The sequence below is a fragment of the Lipotes vexillifer genome, unplaced genomic scaffold, assembly GCF_000442215.2.
Source record: "Lipotes vexillifer unplaced genomic scaffold, Lipotes_vexillifer_v1.1 scaffold18, whole genome shotgun sequence".
Classification (NCBI taxonomy): domain Eukaryota; kingdom Metazoa; phylum Chordata; class Mammalia; order Artiodactyla; family Lipotidae; genus Lipotes; species Lipotes vexillifer.
In genome coordinates, this window is record NW_006782126.1 from 965,251 (window position 1) to 982,762 (window position 17,512).

The 17,512-nt window shown below is 38.8% G+C and overlaps 1 protein-coding gene across 1 annotated transcript in view; it reads left to right on the plus strand.

Annotated features, from left to right (window-relative positions):
* Window positions 1-17,512, plus strand: part of NT5DC1 (5'-nucleotidase domain containing 1) — a 119,422-nt gene that overhangs the window by 86,775 nt on the left and 15,135 nt on the right. Inside the window, exons 7-8 of the mRNA XM_007454989.1 lie at window positions 8,835-9,009; window positions 10,844-10,941. Coding sequence (XP_007455051.1) covers window positions 8,835-9,009; window positions 10,844-10,941 — 273 coding nt within the window. The remainder of the gene's footprint in view (window positions 1-8,834; window positions 9,010-10,843; window positions 10,942-17,512) is intronic.

Consider the following 17,512-nt stretch of genomic DNA (forward strand, 5'->3'; position numbering starts at 1 on the left):
TTTGTTAAGAAAAGCAATAATTTAATCTCTTTAAGTAATGTTATTTCAAAATAGTTTCAGTGTTGAGTGTTTATGTTTTATATATGTTTTTAAGTTTTGTATTTGGTAATTTTCAATTAACCTATAAATTAAATTGACAAGAGCAACCATTCATTAGCCATCCTAAATAAATGTTAATTTATCAGACTTAGGATGATGTATAGGTGTACAAAATCACAGAATAGTCTAGGAATTATATTTATTTGTGTAAAAATTCTATGTCACCTGTTGTAGAGAATCACCTTTGTCTAAAACATATCTATAAGATTTTTTTTTGACAGTGACAAAGGGGGTATATTGTAATATGTTTTGGTTTTGTCTGTTTTGCTTTGGGGGTTTTCTTTTCTTTTTTTTTTGACCATGCCACATGGCTTATGGGATTTTAGTTCCCAACCAGGGATGGAACCCAGGCCCCCAGCAGTGGAAGCTTGGAGTCCTAACCACTGGACTGCCAGGGTGGAATGTGTTTTTTTGTGTTTTATTTGTGTTTTTTTTGTTTTTTTTGTTTTTTGCGGTACGCAGGCCTCTCACTGTTGTGGCCTCTCCCGCTGCGGAGCACAGGCCCTGGACGCGCAGGCTCAGCAGCCACGGCTCACGGGCCCAGCCGCTCCGCGGCACGTGGGATCTTCCCGGACCGGGGCACGACCCCGTGTCCCCTGCATCGGCAGGCGGACTCTCAGCCACTGCGCCACGAGGGAAGCCCTGGAATGTGTTTTTAATTGGCCTATCCTAACCTGGAAGATAAAAATCTATGGTTCTTAACCCCTTGGGAGTCATGTGGCCACAGCCCCGGGAATCTGATGGAAACTAGAGGGTGTGCACCTGCTCTCCTCGCCGAGAAATGCACAAATACATTGATAAGCAAAATGTTGTAAACAGTGTTGGGTTTCCATTCACCCACTGAGACCCATGTATGTATTTTAGGTGAAGAACTCTGGTTTAGGGCATTACCGTTCCTCAAACAATGTTACAGGGCGTTACACACACAGATTCTATAATTTCTATGTCTGTTACATCAAAGAGAAATTAACACTTTTCTATTTTATCGAGTCCATAATTTCAACTTTTATATTACAAAATTAAGACGTCTGCCAAAACAATTAACTGAGTTAAAATATCACTAATTAAAAAGTTTAGTTTTTTTTTTTTTTATTGTCAACATGGGGTAACTGGCCAGGTGGTGTTTTACCAAAAAAAAAAAAAAAACCAAAACATACAGAGGGTCAATTGTATACTGATATGATACAGATTTGGGTGGAAAAGTGTGGTGAAAAACAGAGTAATGCCTCATTAAAATAACTGCTTCACTAAATGCTGTGTGTCCTAGCTGTAGATGTGACACAGACCTAATAGCTAAATAGGGCTTTCCTGTTTATATTTTACACTGTGAGACCAGATATTGAATAAATAATCCTTTGTGACAATAATCTTTGTGTGTGTTCCGAAGTTGATTTCTTCCAAGTTAGTCCTAGTTCTGCATACTTTGGCTTCATTAGTAAGAAAAGATATTTCTGGAGACACTGAGGACATTTTAACTAAGGTAATTAAGGAAAAAGTACACTCTTATGATGAAATGTTATATTTAAAATGCATGTTTTTTTGAAGACCAATTTAGTTTTTGAAGAAATCTCAAGTTTTTTTTGTTTTTTTGTTTTTTGGCTGTACGCGGGCCTCTCACTGCTGTGGCCTCTCCCGCTGCGGAGCACAGGCTCCGGACGCGCAGGCCCAGCGGCCATGGCTCACGGGCCCAGCCGCTCCGCGGCATGTGGGATCTTCCCAGACCAGGGCACGAACCCGTGTCCCCAGCATCGGCAGGCGGACTCTCAACCACTGCGCCACCGGGGAAGCCCAAAATCTCAAGTTTTGAGTTGAGGTTAATGGGAGATAAACATTTCAAAAGATTCATTTCTTCTGCTGTAATCACTGTGTGTTTCAGCAGTTGGTTATTATTATCTCCGTTTCTGAGTAACTCACATTTGAAGTACGTGAGGTCGGAAGTACTGTGTAGAATTTACCTTCAATAACTTGTTAATTTGGGTTTTCTTTAAACTGTAACTGCTCAAAAGATTTATGTTGTCATAAGCTGTACATAAATTTATGTTCTGTAAATGTATATACAGTAGAAACCTTGGAGTTATTCTTCAGAGGTGAACAACAACAATTTAAAGCCTATTTACTTTTATTTCAGGTGTTTCTGGAAGCATTTACAAATGTTTTCTTAATTTATCTTGAATTGCATAGAGATAATAATTGGAATTGTGACTCCATTCCAAAGCATCTTGTTTCAATTATCTATTGCTCCATAAGAAACCACTGCAAAACTTGGTAGCTTAAAGCCACAATTTATTGTCACTTATATTCTGGACTCTCTGAGTGCTTCTCACTTGGCGTCTCCCATGTGGTTGAAGTCAGGTGTCATTGGGGGCGCAGTCGCCTGAAGCCTTGACTGGGCTTGATATCTACAGGGGCTCACTCACAGATCTTGCAGTTGAAGCTGTCAGCTCAGCGCTCAGCTGGAGCTGGCAATTGGAGCACCTGCACCTAATAAGTTCATCTGAATTGCTCCTCCACAGCATGGTGGTCTCAGATTGGTTGCACTTTTTCGTGGGATCAGCTTCCTAGAGACAGGAAATTGAAGTTTCCAGGCCAGTTAAGGGTAACACGTGGACGTAACACAGTGTCACTTGCACCACATTTTATTGGTCAAAGCAATAAAAGGGCCTGCCCAGATTCAAAGGAGAGAGGCAGTAGACTCTGACTCCAGACACATGTGCGATGGGAGATAGTGTTGTCACCATCTTGAGAGCTCCCCATACATTTTTCCTATACTGTAATATGTATAATAAATTGAACATGTGTTCTATATACAAATCACATGCAGAAGAAGGTGAAAATGTCCCTCCAATTACAGTGAGCATTACTAAAAATTAACTCTGTTTCTAGACTTCCTCAAGAATCATATAACCAATATAGTTAGAGGCAAACCTAGATTTCAATCTTAAGCCAGTTTAACTCCAAAACCTGGGCTTTTTCTGCTTTGCCTACAAAATTACTGCTCTCAGGACTGATAAATTAAAATGAATGTAAAATAATACTATGTAAAACATTCCATTACATCTTCACCATCACATACATTCTTCCCTTATAAAGTAAAAATAATTTTTTAAAACTTAAAACCTTGTTGGTTTAGATCCATTTTAACATAAGACATAGGTTTGAGAATTTTCATCAGGTAACATTAAACATGCTTAATCTGGTTTTGCATTTCTAGCCAAAATAGTGAGGATCAAGTTTTTCTAGGCGGGGGGAATGGTTTTCAGCAAGCTATCTGGTTTTATAAGGGTATTCTATAGCAGTGTTTCTCAAAGTGTGGTCCTTGGACTAATCACCTAAACTGGGAAACTGTTAGAAATGCACATATTCAGGCCCCACCCCTAATCTACTTGAATCCGAAACTCTCAGAGTATTTTAACAATGACTGCTCTACAGAAATTCTGTTTTGGGGAGCTTGCATACATGCGTACCTCGGAGATATTGTGGGTTCAGTTCCAGACCACACTAATAAAGCAAATATCACAGTAAACCAAGTCATACGAATTTCTTGGTCTCCCAGTGCATATAAAAGTTATGTTTATACTTTACTGTGGCCTGTTGAGGAGAAACACTGTGGAAATGGGTGTTCATTGTGACTAAAGAGTTATCTGCCTGTGACATCGCCATGAGGTGTAGACTCAGGCAATCCTAAGATTATAAAATGGTCCATCTAAACCATCTGTTTCACAGGTTTGCAAGTGTCTTATTGGCCACGTGTGAGTCTCTGGAGCCTCAGAGATCTCTAGGGTGGGGCACAGTAATTGATATTTGTTACAAGTGCTACACCAGATCCATATTGCTCTCAGTTTGGGAATCATGGATTCAGGCATTATAACTTACTTCCTCCCCCTAGTTCCTCTATCAGGTCTTGTGGACCAAGCCAGTGTCCCTTAGCTCTCAGTGCTCTTGCATTTGAATGTTTAAATTTCATATGCTTTCCCTTCTCTCCAGTCTCATCTCCAACACAAGTCTTCTCTTTATCAGGCAAGGTTCTTCATTCAGTGTTCATGCCCATGTGTGACATCGCACATCAGCAGTAATTAATATGTATTGGTTGCCTCTTATGTATAAAGCCGCATGTTAGGTAATCAGATACTGTAAAATTAAGAAATCCCTGCTCTCTGAGAGCCAGTGATATACAATGATGCATGCAAGATATACAGATAATAATAGCAAAAGTTCTAGTTCTTATAGCTTAGAGCCATAATTCTTAATCCTGACTGTACATTGAAATTACCTGGGGATATCAGGTAACCCCAGCCCAGACCAATTAAATCAGAATCTTTGGGGTAGGTAACAGATACAGAGATGAAAGTCAAATACTATTAATGTAAAATTTTATAAATTATGTTTTTCAGTACATTTTATACTTCATTTCTCAATTCTTATTTGTTTTCCTTTTCCAAGCATTATATTTAGCACATAGATACTCACTTTACTCAATCTAGACATTCAGGATTTCTTAATTTACAAATATATTAGAAACAAATCATACAGGAACCATAAACAAGAAATCTATTTTAATATTAAATTTCAGTTTTGTCTTTTGCCTTCTGTAAATAAAGAAATGAAATCTAGAACATATTTGATCTATTTTTTATCTCCTTCATCCTTCAAAAACTATTTCAGTATCTCTTGGCCAAAAAAATCATATAGTATATGTATATTTCAGAATATTATATCATCTCTTACAGCAAGTACATTTAAACAGTTCATGACTAAACATTTTAGCTATTCATTAGCATGCTCTTCTATAACCTATAAAGGTTGTAAATATTTCAGTCTCTCCTGAATTATGTGTTCTGCAGTGGAAATAACAACAGACCTTATTTGGAGGCTGATGGTGGAGGTGTCATTAGCATCCTGGCATCTCTAATCCCCCTGCACAACAGCTTTGAGAACTGTAGCCACAAATCACACAAACAGTAGTGATACAGTAAGTGAGGAAAATGCTTACTAACGCCATGATGATAGAAATCGTGATGTGGCACGATTACCTATTAGACTAAAAAAGAGTTTTATTATTCAAGTTGTACTTTTTTTTTTTTTTTTTACCACTAGAGGTCCCTCAAATCCTTAATCACGTTTGATACATGCAGGCCATTTTCAGTGCCCGTCAGACTGTCGCAACACTTTGCTGTTATTCCCATGACTCTATGTTAACCCAATTTTTAATATAAAAGGACAAAACTTTTATTTTTAGAACTAGCTTTTTAAAAATTATACTTTTAATCCCATCTGGATACAGAAAATACCAGTATCTGAGGAGAGAAGAGGGATGGGAAGGCCAGGAAAATGAGTTACGTAAAACGGCAGTGAAATAGAATTCCTTTGAGGTTAAGTGAAAACACAGTCTGCTTTGTGAGTTGGGAACAGACAAGACCATTCCTTTCTTTCCGCCTTAGGTCTCAATCCCTTGTCTTGTCTATTCAGTGTTACTCTATCAGTATAAAAATATAATTAACACGATTATTTTTATCAATAGGGGTAAAAAAAGAAGGTACTTTAGATAACATGACTTGGATAGGACATGAATGATACAGTTTTTTGTCACAGGTAATATGTTACAAATCATATTATTACTTTGATCTTAAATAAACATAAATGTTCCTGTGTCTGTCCCTGAACTAATTTAAGTATTCATTCATTGAATGATTGCTCCCTGCTGAGCAAAAAGGCAGACTCCCTACCTTTAGGCAAATAATTTAATAGGCAGTTATTATTCCAGTGTAGTATGTTTAACATAAATTCCTTTGGTTTAACAGCTTGATTTATTTCAACAAAATATGAGCGTGTATTAGAGACAGCAGTACTAAATTATAAACTTCACAATTGCTAAGAGAACAGATCTTTTTGTCCCCACCACAAAAAAAGAAATGATAATTATGTGACATAATAGAGGTGTTAGCTCATGCTATAGTAGTAATCATATTGCAATATGTACGTGTCAAATAAACACGTTGTACACCTTAGACTTACATAGTATGTAAGTTTATATGTCAGTTATATCAATAAAAATAAAATTTAAAAAGATGAGTATATTTATATTAATATACCTCCTATTTCTTTAATGATTTAAGGTTACATGGGAATGAAAATATTTTACCCAACAACAGTTAGTGATCTTTTATAGCAAGAGCGACCCATAACTTGCCATGGGGTATCTGTTTGTACAGGACTTGTCTTTTTTAGTTCGTTCATTTCACTCTGGCTTGTGAACAAAACGAGGACATCCCCATTATTTCCTCAGAGAGTAATTTTCTCCAACTAGGCTATTATGTTTGCACTCTTTTACATTAGGCTTATTAAGGGAAACTAATACTAATCTAGAATTAGCAAGAATTTTTAAATATAGTATTCAAATGTATATGTTTTATTTTATACATTTGGAAATGAAATAGCTTTTTAACAGTAACTTATATTTTGATCACTAGATGGCACTAAGTACATATAGCTAAGGAAAAAATAGCCTTTTCTCAGCAATTGTTTTTGAATACAGATGCTTAAGTATATTAATGTTCTCAGCATTACATACTACAAATCTTTTGTTATCCAGCCCATAATATTACTGTTGCTACAAAAGCTTTGTTTTTCTGGGTGAAATAATCTTACATATGATTCCTTTAGATAAATTCTGGGAAAGACACAGCTTCTGCCATTGCTTTGATAGCCACTCACTCATCAAACTATTCTATTTTTAGTTATTTAATTTTATTCTTCTGTCTTCCTTAAATTAGTCCTCTACTACTGGTACCTCCTCTTCCCTGAAAAACAAGGTATACTTTAATTTTTTTTAAGGGCCATTACATAGCTTCTGGGATATTAAGAGATCCTAGAGATTTACACATGTGTTCTCTGTAGGGCAAAATACAAGAGCACAAACTTTGTTTTTCTTGGTGTTCTGATGTCTGAATATTATTCTCATTTTGTAACATATTCTTTATTTTGTTAAGTAATTTTTTTAATCTGGTTATGATTAATTCCTATAATGTATTATTTTCTGAACAGAGATGCTGTAGTCTGAAAATAATAGATATCCTTAATGTTTAAGCTCATTAAATTGGGTTGTTTTACACGACCAGGACATGCGAAGGAATTATCCTGTTAGGTTAGACTGGTAGACACCCACCCTCCCTGAGCACCTAGCCCCTCAGAGGAGGATGAAACCTCAGACAAAATCAGAATACTCTTTAGCAAAGAAGGAGGGGAGTGGATTTGGGCGGTCAGACAACAGTATTTGCTACCATTTCTGCTTTTGTTTCTTTTTTTTTTTTTTCTTAAGAGACTCTTCTGTCCTGTCCTGACATTCTTGATATATAACTTCCATTTCATTTATTTCAAGTGCATGACATTGTACAGAATTATAGTTATAGCCTATATCTATTGCAGAGTTTATAATTCACTATAAGCTCGTTCACTTCTTGCTTTGTTTATGCATGTGTCTTTTTCCTAGCAGTTGAGGAAAGTAGGAACTCAGGTTCTCTTTATTTGCCTACAGTATGCTATCATACCCAAAGAACAGTATCTCTAAACAGTATCTAGTAGCATTTCAACCAAATCTGCAATTATATGCCTAAGTACTCATAACTTTTAAGGCATCATATCAAACATAGTGGGTGCATCTGACCAGGACTTCTGGAAATGTTGGTACCAGCTGCTTCGGAGCTCAGGCTGACCCCCTGGGCTCTAAAGACCCAAAGGGACAGAGCTGGCAAGCCCAGCTCAGTGACTCAGGTTCTTTGGCTTTCACTGTCACCTGCACTGCCTTCCTGCCTTTTCTTTTTCTTTTTTTTTTTTAATGATTTTTTAAATAATTTTTATTTTTTTGCTGTACTGGGTCTTCATTGCTTTGTGCGGCTTTCTCTAGTTGCAGCGAGCAGGGGCTACTCTTCCTTGCGGTGCTCGAGCTCCTCGTTGCGGTGGCTTCTCTTGTTGTGGAGCACAGGCTCTAGGCGCGCGGGCTTCAGTAGTTGCAGCATGCAGGCTCGGTAGTTGCGTCACGGGGGCTCTAGAGCGCAGGCTCAGTAGTTGTGGCGCACGGGCTTAGTTGCTCCACGGCATGTGGGATCTTCCTGGACCAGGGCTGCAACCCGTGTCCCCTGCTTTGGCAGGTGGATTCTTAACCGCTTCACCAGCAGGGAAGTCCCCTTCCTGCCTTTTATGACTTGTTTTTCCATTTAACATCACATCACCTCCCAGGGGCTGTAATAGACCAGAGCCTCTAGTCTCAGTTTCATCTGAAAAAACACTGACTCAGGAACCCAGCTCCCTTCTCCACTGCATCATGCCAAAGATGTGTTCCTGGTGCATTATCTGAATATGTATTTGTTATCCGTATTCAGCAAATATTTGTTGAATGATTGAAAGAATATTTATTAATTGACATTTCAAATGCAGTAAGGTTTTCTTTGATTTGAAAATGCTCATGTATTGTGTTTATCGTGTTACCTGTTTTAACACTTTATCAGTCCTTGTCAAATAACCAAAAAATATTTTCAGCTGACATTCTCAATCATCATGTTTTTAAGAACAAGAAGTATTCTTAAAAAGAAATTAGTAATGGCGTCATTGCTGGATTATTCGAACCTAGTTTTTATCCTTTTAGTTTTATGTATAGCTTTGAGAGAGAGGAACTTGTTTGAGAATACACTGAGTCAAAAAATTTAAAAAAAAAAAACCTCCTTGATATTTTTATTTTTCAGAAAACTGTGGAATATATTTTCCAGAAATAAAGAGAGATCCAGGCAGGTATTTACACACTTGTCCAGAATCTGTTAAAAAGTGGCTTCGACAGCTAAAAAATGCTGGGAAAATTCTTATGTTAATTACCAGTTCTCACAGTGATTACTGTAGACTCCTCTGTGAATATATTCTTGGGTAAGTGACGAGTCATTTCGTTTTCATGATCTTATAAAATGCTGATAACAAATTACACCAGTGCCTTTTTGAAAGTGTTAGCCGTGACCATATCATTATATTAAACAATGCTGAGTGACAAGTGGTTGTTTCTCATAACAGCCCTTAACATCTCCTGACAGAAACACACCCCAAGTACATTGTAGCAGAGCGGTATTACCAGGTCAGTATGCTCAGAGCCTGTTCATAGTCTGGGCTTTAGCTTTTCTGAAAGGTGGATGGACCGCATGTCCTTAGGGCAGTCCTCTGTGAATTTGGTTTCTCAGCTTTGGATGATTATTGAGGGACACTGAGTTGTAGATTATAGCCCCTGACGCTTACCTGGAATACAATCCCTCTGTAGGCATTTCCGTGTGGAGCCAGGCACTTCCCCATTTACACGGCCAGGGGTGGGATTGACATCCATGAACATCGAGGCAGCATAAATGCATAGACTGAAAATAAGACAGTCATGGGCTCAAGCCCTGCCTTGCAATTCACCCTGTGACCTAGGGTAGGTTCCATGACCTCTCTAAGCCTCAATTTCACCATCTTAAAGATGGGACAGTAGTATCTCATAGGTGTGACAGGAAGTTTAAATAGCACAATACAGGTAAAAGTATGAAGGTAGTTGGTAAGTCTCAACAAGTGTTAATACTTATCTATGGCATTCTTATGGGCAATGCCAGGGAATATCAATGGTCAGAGCTAGATTCTAAAATGAGCTGTTAGATCTCCCCTACTGTTTCCTCAAATTTTAGCAGATACTGTACTGAGTTGCCGTGAGTATGAAGCAAATTTTAGCCTCAAAACTGACCTCTTGCCAACCTGTTTAGCTTCCTGATTTCCATGTTCCTCAGCACATGTGGATTCAGATTGATCTGTGGTGTACTTACAGTCTGTCGGTGGTTTTCTGCTTTCTGATTAATGTGTAGGTTTGGGATCCTTGAAGTGAATTAAGGCTGCAGCCCTGGATGCCTTGGAAAGTGCCTTTTATAGAGACATTTGCTGTCCTGGTAGTGGGACCATGCTTCAGAATAAACACTTGGAAGTCTTAATTTCTTTTTCATTAGCATAGATTACCAAACTTTTTCTTCATATCTTAATTCCTCTGCAGTGTTGTTTTGCTGTGTAAAAGTATTCTGGAATGTTGGGTAAATGTTATCTCCCCAGTGTAATAGTGAGTCTGTCAGGAGCAAGGACTATCTTTCCTTTGCTGTACCAAATAATCCTTAATATAGTGTTAAGTACAGACTAAAAAACAATTATTATTGTTGCCTAAAAATTACCATATTATAATACTACCCTGATTTTCAAAATAAGGTATCTTCACATTTTGAACACTCTCTGTAAGATGTCATCTGACCTGTTATATAATGCTAGCTTTCTGTAGGACCCATGTAACACACAAAATTATTAATAACTCTTGATGCTAATAAATCGAGACAAATTTCAGGCCCCAAATTTGAAAACGTAGCTCGTGAATATTTTAGGTGTTAGAAACTATTGAATTTACACACTATAATTATTGCCATAGTGAGAAAGCCAGCTTAGCCCCTAGAGTTAATGAGTTAATATGCTTTTTTTCCCCCTTATGTTTGTATTGATACTTCAGGGTGGTGTCAGGATGATTAGTGCTTGACTACCTTCTATTTCCAGTGTAAGGTTCACCTTAGAATGTATAGAAAGCATAGAAAAGTTAATCAAAAGATCAGAAATGATGCTGTGGTCAAATAGGCAAAGGTTAAGTTCTGTTTTATATGGACCTTTTCTAATTCCTTAAAATAAATTTATGAAAAATATCATTGTTTTTCAGGAATGATTTTGAATATCTTTTTGACATTGTGATTACAAATGCATTGAAGCCTGGTTTCTTCTCCCATTTACCAAGTCAGAGGCCTTTCCGGACACTTGGTAAGTTAACGTTTTGTATCTTTACTCTCCTATTTAAGATTTGTTCATTCACTTACTCAATAAGTACCTGTTGGCTGACAGCCATGTGCAAAGCTCTGTGTTAGATGCAACAAAGGGAATAAAAGAGATACCAGGTGTACTTTTCCCTCATTGGGATGCATAAACAGGCACGTAAGTAAGCAAGTTGGTAAATGCCTGGGATATGATTACAGGTCATGTTACCTGTTGAGATGGAAATGACTGCCTGGTGAGGTAGTAAACCGGGAGGCCACCTTAGAGTGCCTGGCAGGGGACGCCTGTCTGAAAAGGTCAGGTGAGGTGACTTGCCAGGCGGGACCTTCCGGGCTGAGTAATGAGAAGGGCAGAGGAAGTGTATCCCTGGCAATGGGACAAACAAATGCAAAGCCTCCGTGTGAGGGTAGTTTGGGCTCGTTCCTGTGACAGAGAAGGGACCTGTGATTCTGGCACACAGTCATGGGCAGAGAAGGGGTGAAATTAGGGAGGCAGGCATCCTCATACACTGTGGAAATGGTTTTAATTTTTATTCTAAAAGCAACCTGCAGCTATTCAGTTGAGATGTACGAGTGACATAGAGACCTTTTTGGCTGCTGGGTGGGGAATGGATTGGATGTGGGGAAGTCTAGAGAGAAGGAGGGAGACCAGGTAATTGAATGTCGCAAGTGAGACATTGTGGTGCTTTGGTCTGAGGCAGTAGTACTGGAAATGGAGAGAGGTGGACATATTTAAGATACGTTGTGCAGATGGAAAACTCAAGACTTGGTGATGCTTTAGAAGCAGCAGATGAAAAGGGAGTTAATCAAAAATGACTTCAGGTGGCTGATTTTTCTTTTTTCTGAATTGAGCAAATGGGTAAATGGCGGCACCATTTACAGCCATGAGGAAAAATACAGAGGAAAAGTTTGTGCAGGGTGGTTCTTAAGATAACTGTTAAGAACTCGTTTTTCAGCGTATTAATTTTGAAATGACTGTGAATTATCTAACTGGAGCTCTCAATTAGGAAATTTATATAAATGAGCCTGGAGTCCAGGAGAACAGGTGTAGGTTCAGGATATAAATTTGGGATTCATCAGCTCATAGAGGGGTATTTAAAGCCTTGGGCTTACATGAGCTCACATAGAGGGAGAACACAGATAGGCAGAAGGCCCAGACCAAGCTCTGACACACTCTAACATTAAGGATAGAGAAAAAAGAGTGTGATGTAGGAGCAGACAGATTATAGTGGGAGAAATAGAGTACAACATTCATAAACCGGTGAGCAGAGGAGAGAGTGGTCACCTAGGGCAAATGCTACTGGAATTTGGAAAAGGAAAGAGAAATGTCCATTGTAGTGGACAAGACAGAGATCACTGGTGTCTTGAGCACTGATAGATATAGAACCAGACTGCAGTATCTTGAAGAGTTCATTGGAGGTAGTGGAACCCATGAGTGTGAACAACTCTTTTCTAGAATTTTAGCTATGCAAATAGTCAAACAACTGAGGTTTTAGGTGGAAGACAGTGTAGGATCAAGGGCATACAGATGGTCCCCGATTCACAGTGCTGCAACTTAGATTCTTTGACTTCATGATGGTGCAAAAGCAAAATACACATTCAGTAGAAACTGTACTTCAAATTTAGAATCTTTCTTTTTTTTTTTTTTTTTTGCGGTACGCGGGCCTCTCACCGCCATGGTCTATCCCGTTGCGGAGCACAGGCTCCGGACGCGCAGGCTCAGCAGCCATGGCTCACGGGCCCAGTCGCTCCACGGCGTGTGGGATCCTCCCGGACCGGGGCACGAACCCGTGTGCCCTGCATCGGCAGGCGGACTCTCAACCACTGCGCCACCAGGGAAGCCCTAAATTTAGAATTTTAATCCTTTCCCAGGCTAGCAATATGCCTTTTGATACTCTCTCTTGATTCTGGGGATGGGCAACAAGCCACAGCTCCAGTCAGCCAGTACCTCAGATCATGAGGTTAAACAGCCAAGTACACTTACAACCATGCTGTACCCATACAACCATTCTGTTTTAACTGAATACTGATTCAGTAAATTCCATGAAGTATGCAGTACTTTGTTGTAAAACAGGCTTTGTGTTAGATGACTTTGCCCAGTTGTAGGCTAATGTAAGTGTTCTGAGCATGTTTAAGGTAGGCTAGGCTAGTGTTTGGTAGGTTAGGTGTATTAAAGGCATTTTTGGCTCAAGATATTTTCAACTTATGCTGGTTTTGTCGGCTTGTAACTCCATCGTAAATCAAGGAAAACCTGTAGTTTATTGTTTTTAACTGAAGATACTTGAATATGCATTATGCTGATGAGAATGGTCTAGTACAGTTGTTTTCAGCTGCGGCAGTTTTGCTCCTCAGGGCAACTTTGGCAACGTCTGGAGACATTTGGTTGTCACAACTTTGGAGGAGGGATACTACTGGCATCTAGTGGGTAGAGGCCACAGATACTGCTAACCAACCTACAGCACACAGGACAGCACCCCTATCACCACCAACAAAGAATTATCTGGCCCCAAATCTCAGTAGTGCCAAGGTTAAGAAACCCTGGCCTAGTAGAAAGGCAGGGATTGATGGTGTTTTTTATATATTGGTTTAATGTCTTATATAAATCTTTGATGTTAAAAAAATAATCAGGGATTCAGTCACTTTGCTGTGTACCTGAAACTAACACAACGTTGTAAATCACCTATATTCCAATGTAAAATAAAAATTAAATTAAAAAAAAAAAGAATCAAGGCGTCAAATAGGACTCTTTGTATTAAACCACGAAAAAAATTTCAATGTTTTTCCCTTCTTCACAAACTTATACTTAAATACATTAAGTACTCAATAGATGTTTATTTTTACTTTTATCTTCAAGGTTTTCATATTTTGTTCCAAGAAAATCCGTGTCTGTTCTATACCTACAGTAGTACTTATGCCGTTTCACCAAGGTTTTTATTAAAATTTTAATCAGACACACAAACACCAGTAACAGAAAACAATGCACATAAAAAATATACCAAATTTTTAACATATTGGAGACCACAGATGCATCAACTTATGCTGACAAATTACTGTACTTTGTGCAGTATTTCTATTTAATTGAAGAGTATTCAGAGATATAAGGGTAAGCTTTTAAAAACTATAACCATGTAGAGGTATCTATCTTATAACCTCTGTAAAGTATTTTCTTTTGGTTTTACACTATCAAATTGGATTTGAGGACTGACATAATAATAGTTATCCAAACTATATTTTCAGATATTATATTCATTAAAAGACTTGATAGTCATCTTGGCTGAATTTAAAGTATGAAAATGTTATAAGTCTTAACTTTAAGAGTTGAAAAGTCTGGATGGATGAAATAGGACCCAAAGTCCTATCACCATTTTCTATAATGATTAGAATAAAATGCCTATGGACCTCAGAATGTATGGGATTTCATGCTTTTATATAGATATAGAGCTTGTCTCAGTTTTTTCACATCCAGAAGGGATTAGACTAGAAGATCTCTAAAGTACTTTCCAGCTTTAGTTTTCTGGTCCTCTGATTTAAAATATTCTGGTGTAAGACACAGTGAATCCTGCAGTTTCTGGAGCTGATACAAAATAGTTTATTCACATTTAGAGGGCAAAAGGATTGCCCGAACTGTTATTAATAAGAGGTTCATACTGCTCATATTAAAGAATCTCTAATACACTGTGTTCTGTTACAGTGTTTATTTTGCTGCTGATTCTAGCTCTAACTGCTCTATCTCTGTTTCCACTGCTGGTTTCCCTTCACCTTTCTCGTTAAATGTCGCTACTCTCTAGCGTTCTGCATTGACCCTCCTTTCTTCTCCTGCTGTTGTCAGCTCTCTACCACCCTCTGGTTTTAACTGTCACCTGTTCGCTAATGACTCCTAATTCCTTAATTCTTGGTTTCACTTTTCCCTGACTTACAGAGGCCTGTTTCTATCTGTCTTCTAAGCTTTCCATGCCCCAGAGCCCTGGCATCACATGAAACTTGACATACCTATAACAACTCATTCATTTCCCATATTCCATAACTCTGTTATAACTTTTCGAACCACAGATCTTGCCCAAGTTAGGGAAATCTGTCATCTTCAGCTCCTCTCTCCCCTTAACAACTAACCTATCCTCCAGTTTTCTCAAGTTTGTCACCTGCCACTCCCTTATCATCCCTTGTATGAATTGGCACAGTATTACATCAGGTCCGGGTTATTACAGTACTTAACTGATCTCTCAGCCTTGTAACCCACCAAACATCCCACATACGGCAGTTAATGTTACTGTACAAGTCACGTCACTTGGCCCTTACGTGACAGTCCAGTGTCTTCGTAAATCAGATCATTGCTCCGAATGATTAAAGTTAGAAGTAAAATTAAGGCAAAGAAGCTTGTTGGGATGGAAGGCACGGTGAGCCAATCCCAGAGACCCCAGCGCTGCAGCATCCTCTGCGCAGTTGTACAGGACTGATGGCAGCCGTTGTCATGGAGGCGCCGAAAGGGAGGGTGGTGACTCGGCAGGTGGGGGGCTGAGCTCCATTCAGCTTGATCCCTACGGGGGCTTAAGGACTGTTTGGGGGCAGGGAACCTCTTCTAGGCAAAATCCGTTATCTCACGACTCAGCTCCTCCGCAGAGCTAAGGCTTGGTGCGGGGAGGGAGCCCGTCCACCTTGCAAGATTGTAAATTCAGTGGGGAGAGGGACCACGCCAGTCTCCTGCTACCAACTACCCCTCCCCCACGCCGCCCAATTTGGGAATCATGACCCAACTTGCTGTCTTTGGTGTCTTGGCCTCAGCTTTCACCTATCCACTGACTCCCAGATGTTGCCCCAGCTGTCTTTGCCAGAACCTCACACCATATTTTGTCTTGTACACCAGACACCTCCACCCAGTATTCTGAAATCAAACTTGATTCTCCTTCCACCTTGAAAGCAATCAACAACCAAATATGCTGGTCACCTTGTATTCCTTACCTTCATTACTTGACCAGCCGCTGAATAAACCCAGCTGGAAACCTTCATCATCTTCACCCTTTCACATCCAGGAGGCTGTGCATCAAGTCCTGGGGGTTTTGTTTGTTTCTTGTTTTGTCTTGTTTTCTTCATAAAGTCCTGTTTAATCTACCTCAGAAATATCTCATCTCTGCCGTCCCCTCCCTTCCCGTTAAGCTTTGATCATTCTTCCCCATTCTACCTCGTCCCTCTGCCTCCCTTTATACCTCTATTTCTGTCTCTTGCCCACTGCCCTCAAATACTTTTCACTGGCATAGATTTCTATTTGTCACTTGCTTTTAATTTCAATATATTTTGTATTGCTCACTTATTACTGTTAGACTTAAAATATATTTAATATATTTATCACACACACAATCTTATTGGCTCTCCACTCCATATAGCACCCTAAGGCTAAATCTGGTTGCTAGGTTACCTTTTCATCTTCATTCTCACTGCTCCGCACAGGTCCCCATTACTGTCTCCTTGGTGAAATGAATGCCTTTTATTGTTCTATCAGGTTTTTGTTTTGTTTTATTTTCCTGCTGTTCTTTCTACATCAGTGTTTCTCAGACTTCACACTCAAATCACCTAGGGATCTTGTTAAAATGGAGATTCTGATCCAGTAGGGCTGGGCAAAAGGCTTCGATTTGCATTTCTAATCAGATTTTCTGTTGAAACAGATGCTACTGGTCAGATCACCAAGACGTACTTTAGTTAAGACCAAGAGAATGTCTTAGTGAGTACGTTTAATTGAAGGTTGTTATTCTGAAAAGAAATAAACTTCCTTCATTTTAGGTGTGGAAACGAGCTGATTAGTTAAGCATATTTAACTAAACGACCAAAGCCAAAGTAGATAAAGGGTAAGAGTAGGAGTTTCACTTTCTGTTTATGAAATTTTCTCCAGCTCACTGGTAAAGTATTTATTTCCTTTAATAGTATATTTTCCATTTTATAGTCCCCAACACAGGCAGGCATTTTAGGAGGTATTTTACTTGAAAAGTGTCTTACTGCCCATTCCAAAAACAATGGAGAAAGTGTGTATGAAAATCCATAATTGGTGAGAAATTTTTCAGGCTCAAAATTGAAGAAGGGATGTATAAAAGTAAATATGAACTGTTCAGTGAAGTTCATATAAGAAGGAGTCCTAGAAATCAAAACAAAATTATAAATATATTTTAATCATAAATCACTGTTAAGTAAACCCCTAGCAAGTCAGAGATTGCTCCTAGAAAATAAACATATTCTGAGCTCAAGAACTCAGACCATCTAGTTCACTGCCATATCCCTCATACGTAAATTGGTTTGTGAAAGACTGTTGAAATAAAGAGTGAAAGAAGAAAAGAAATCCTGGTGGGATTTTGTTTGATCCCACCAGGCGAATTCTGTCATGTTTGTAACTTTTTCCTTGTAACAACATTTCACATGTCTGTCAAAAAAAGACTATTAAATAAATCATGGAATTTAAAAAAACAGGCAGGTCACAACGTATTATCAATAAAATAAGGTTTTAAAAAAATCAAGTTACAGGGCTTCCCTGGTGGCGCAGTGGTTGAGAGTCCGCCTGCCGATGCAGGGGACGCGGG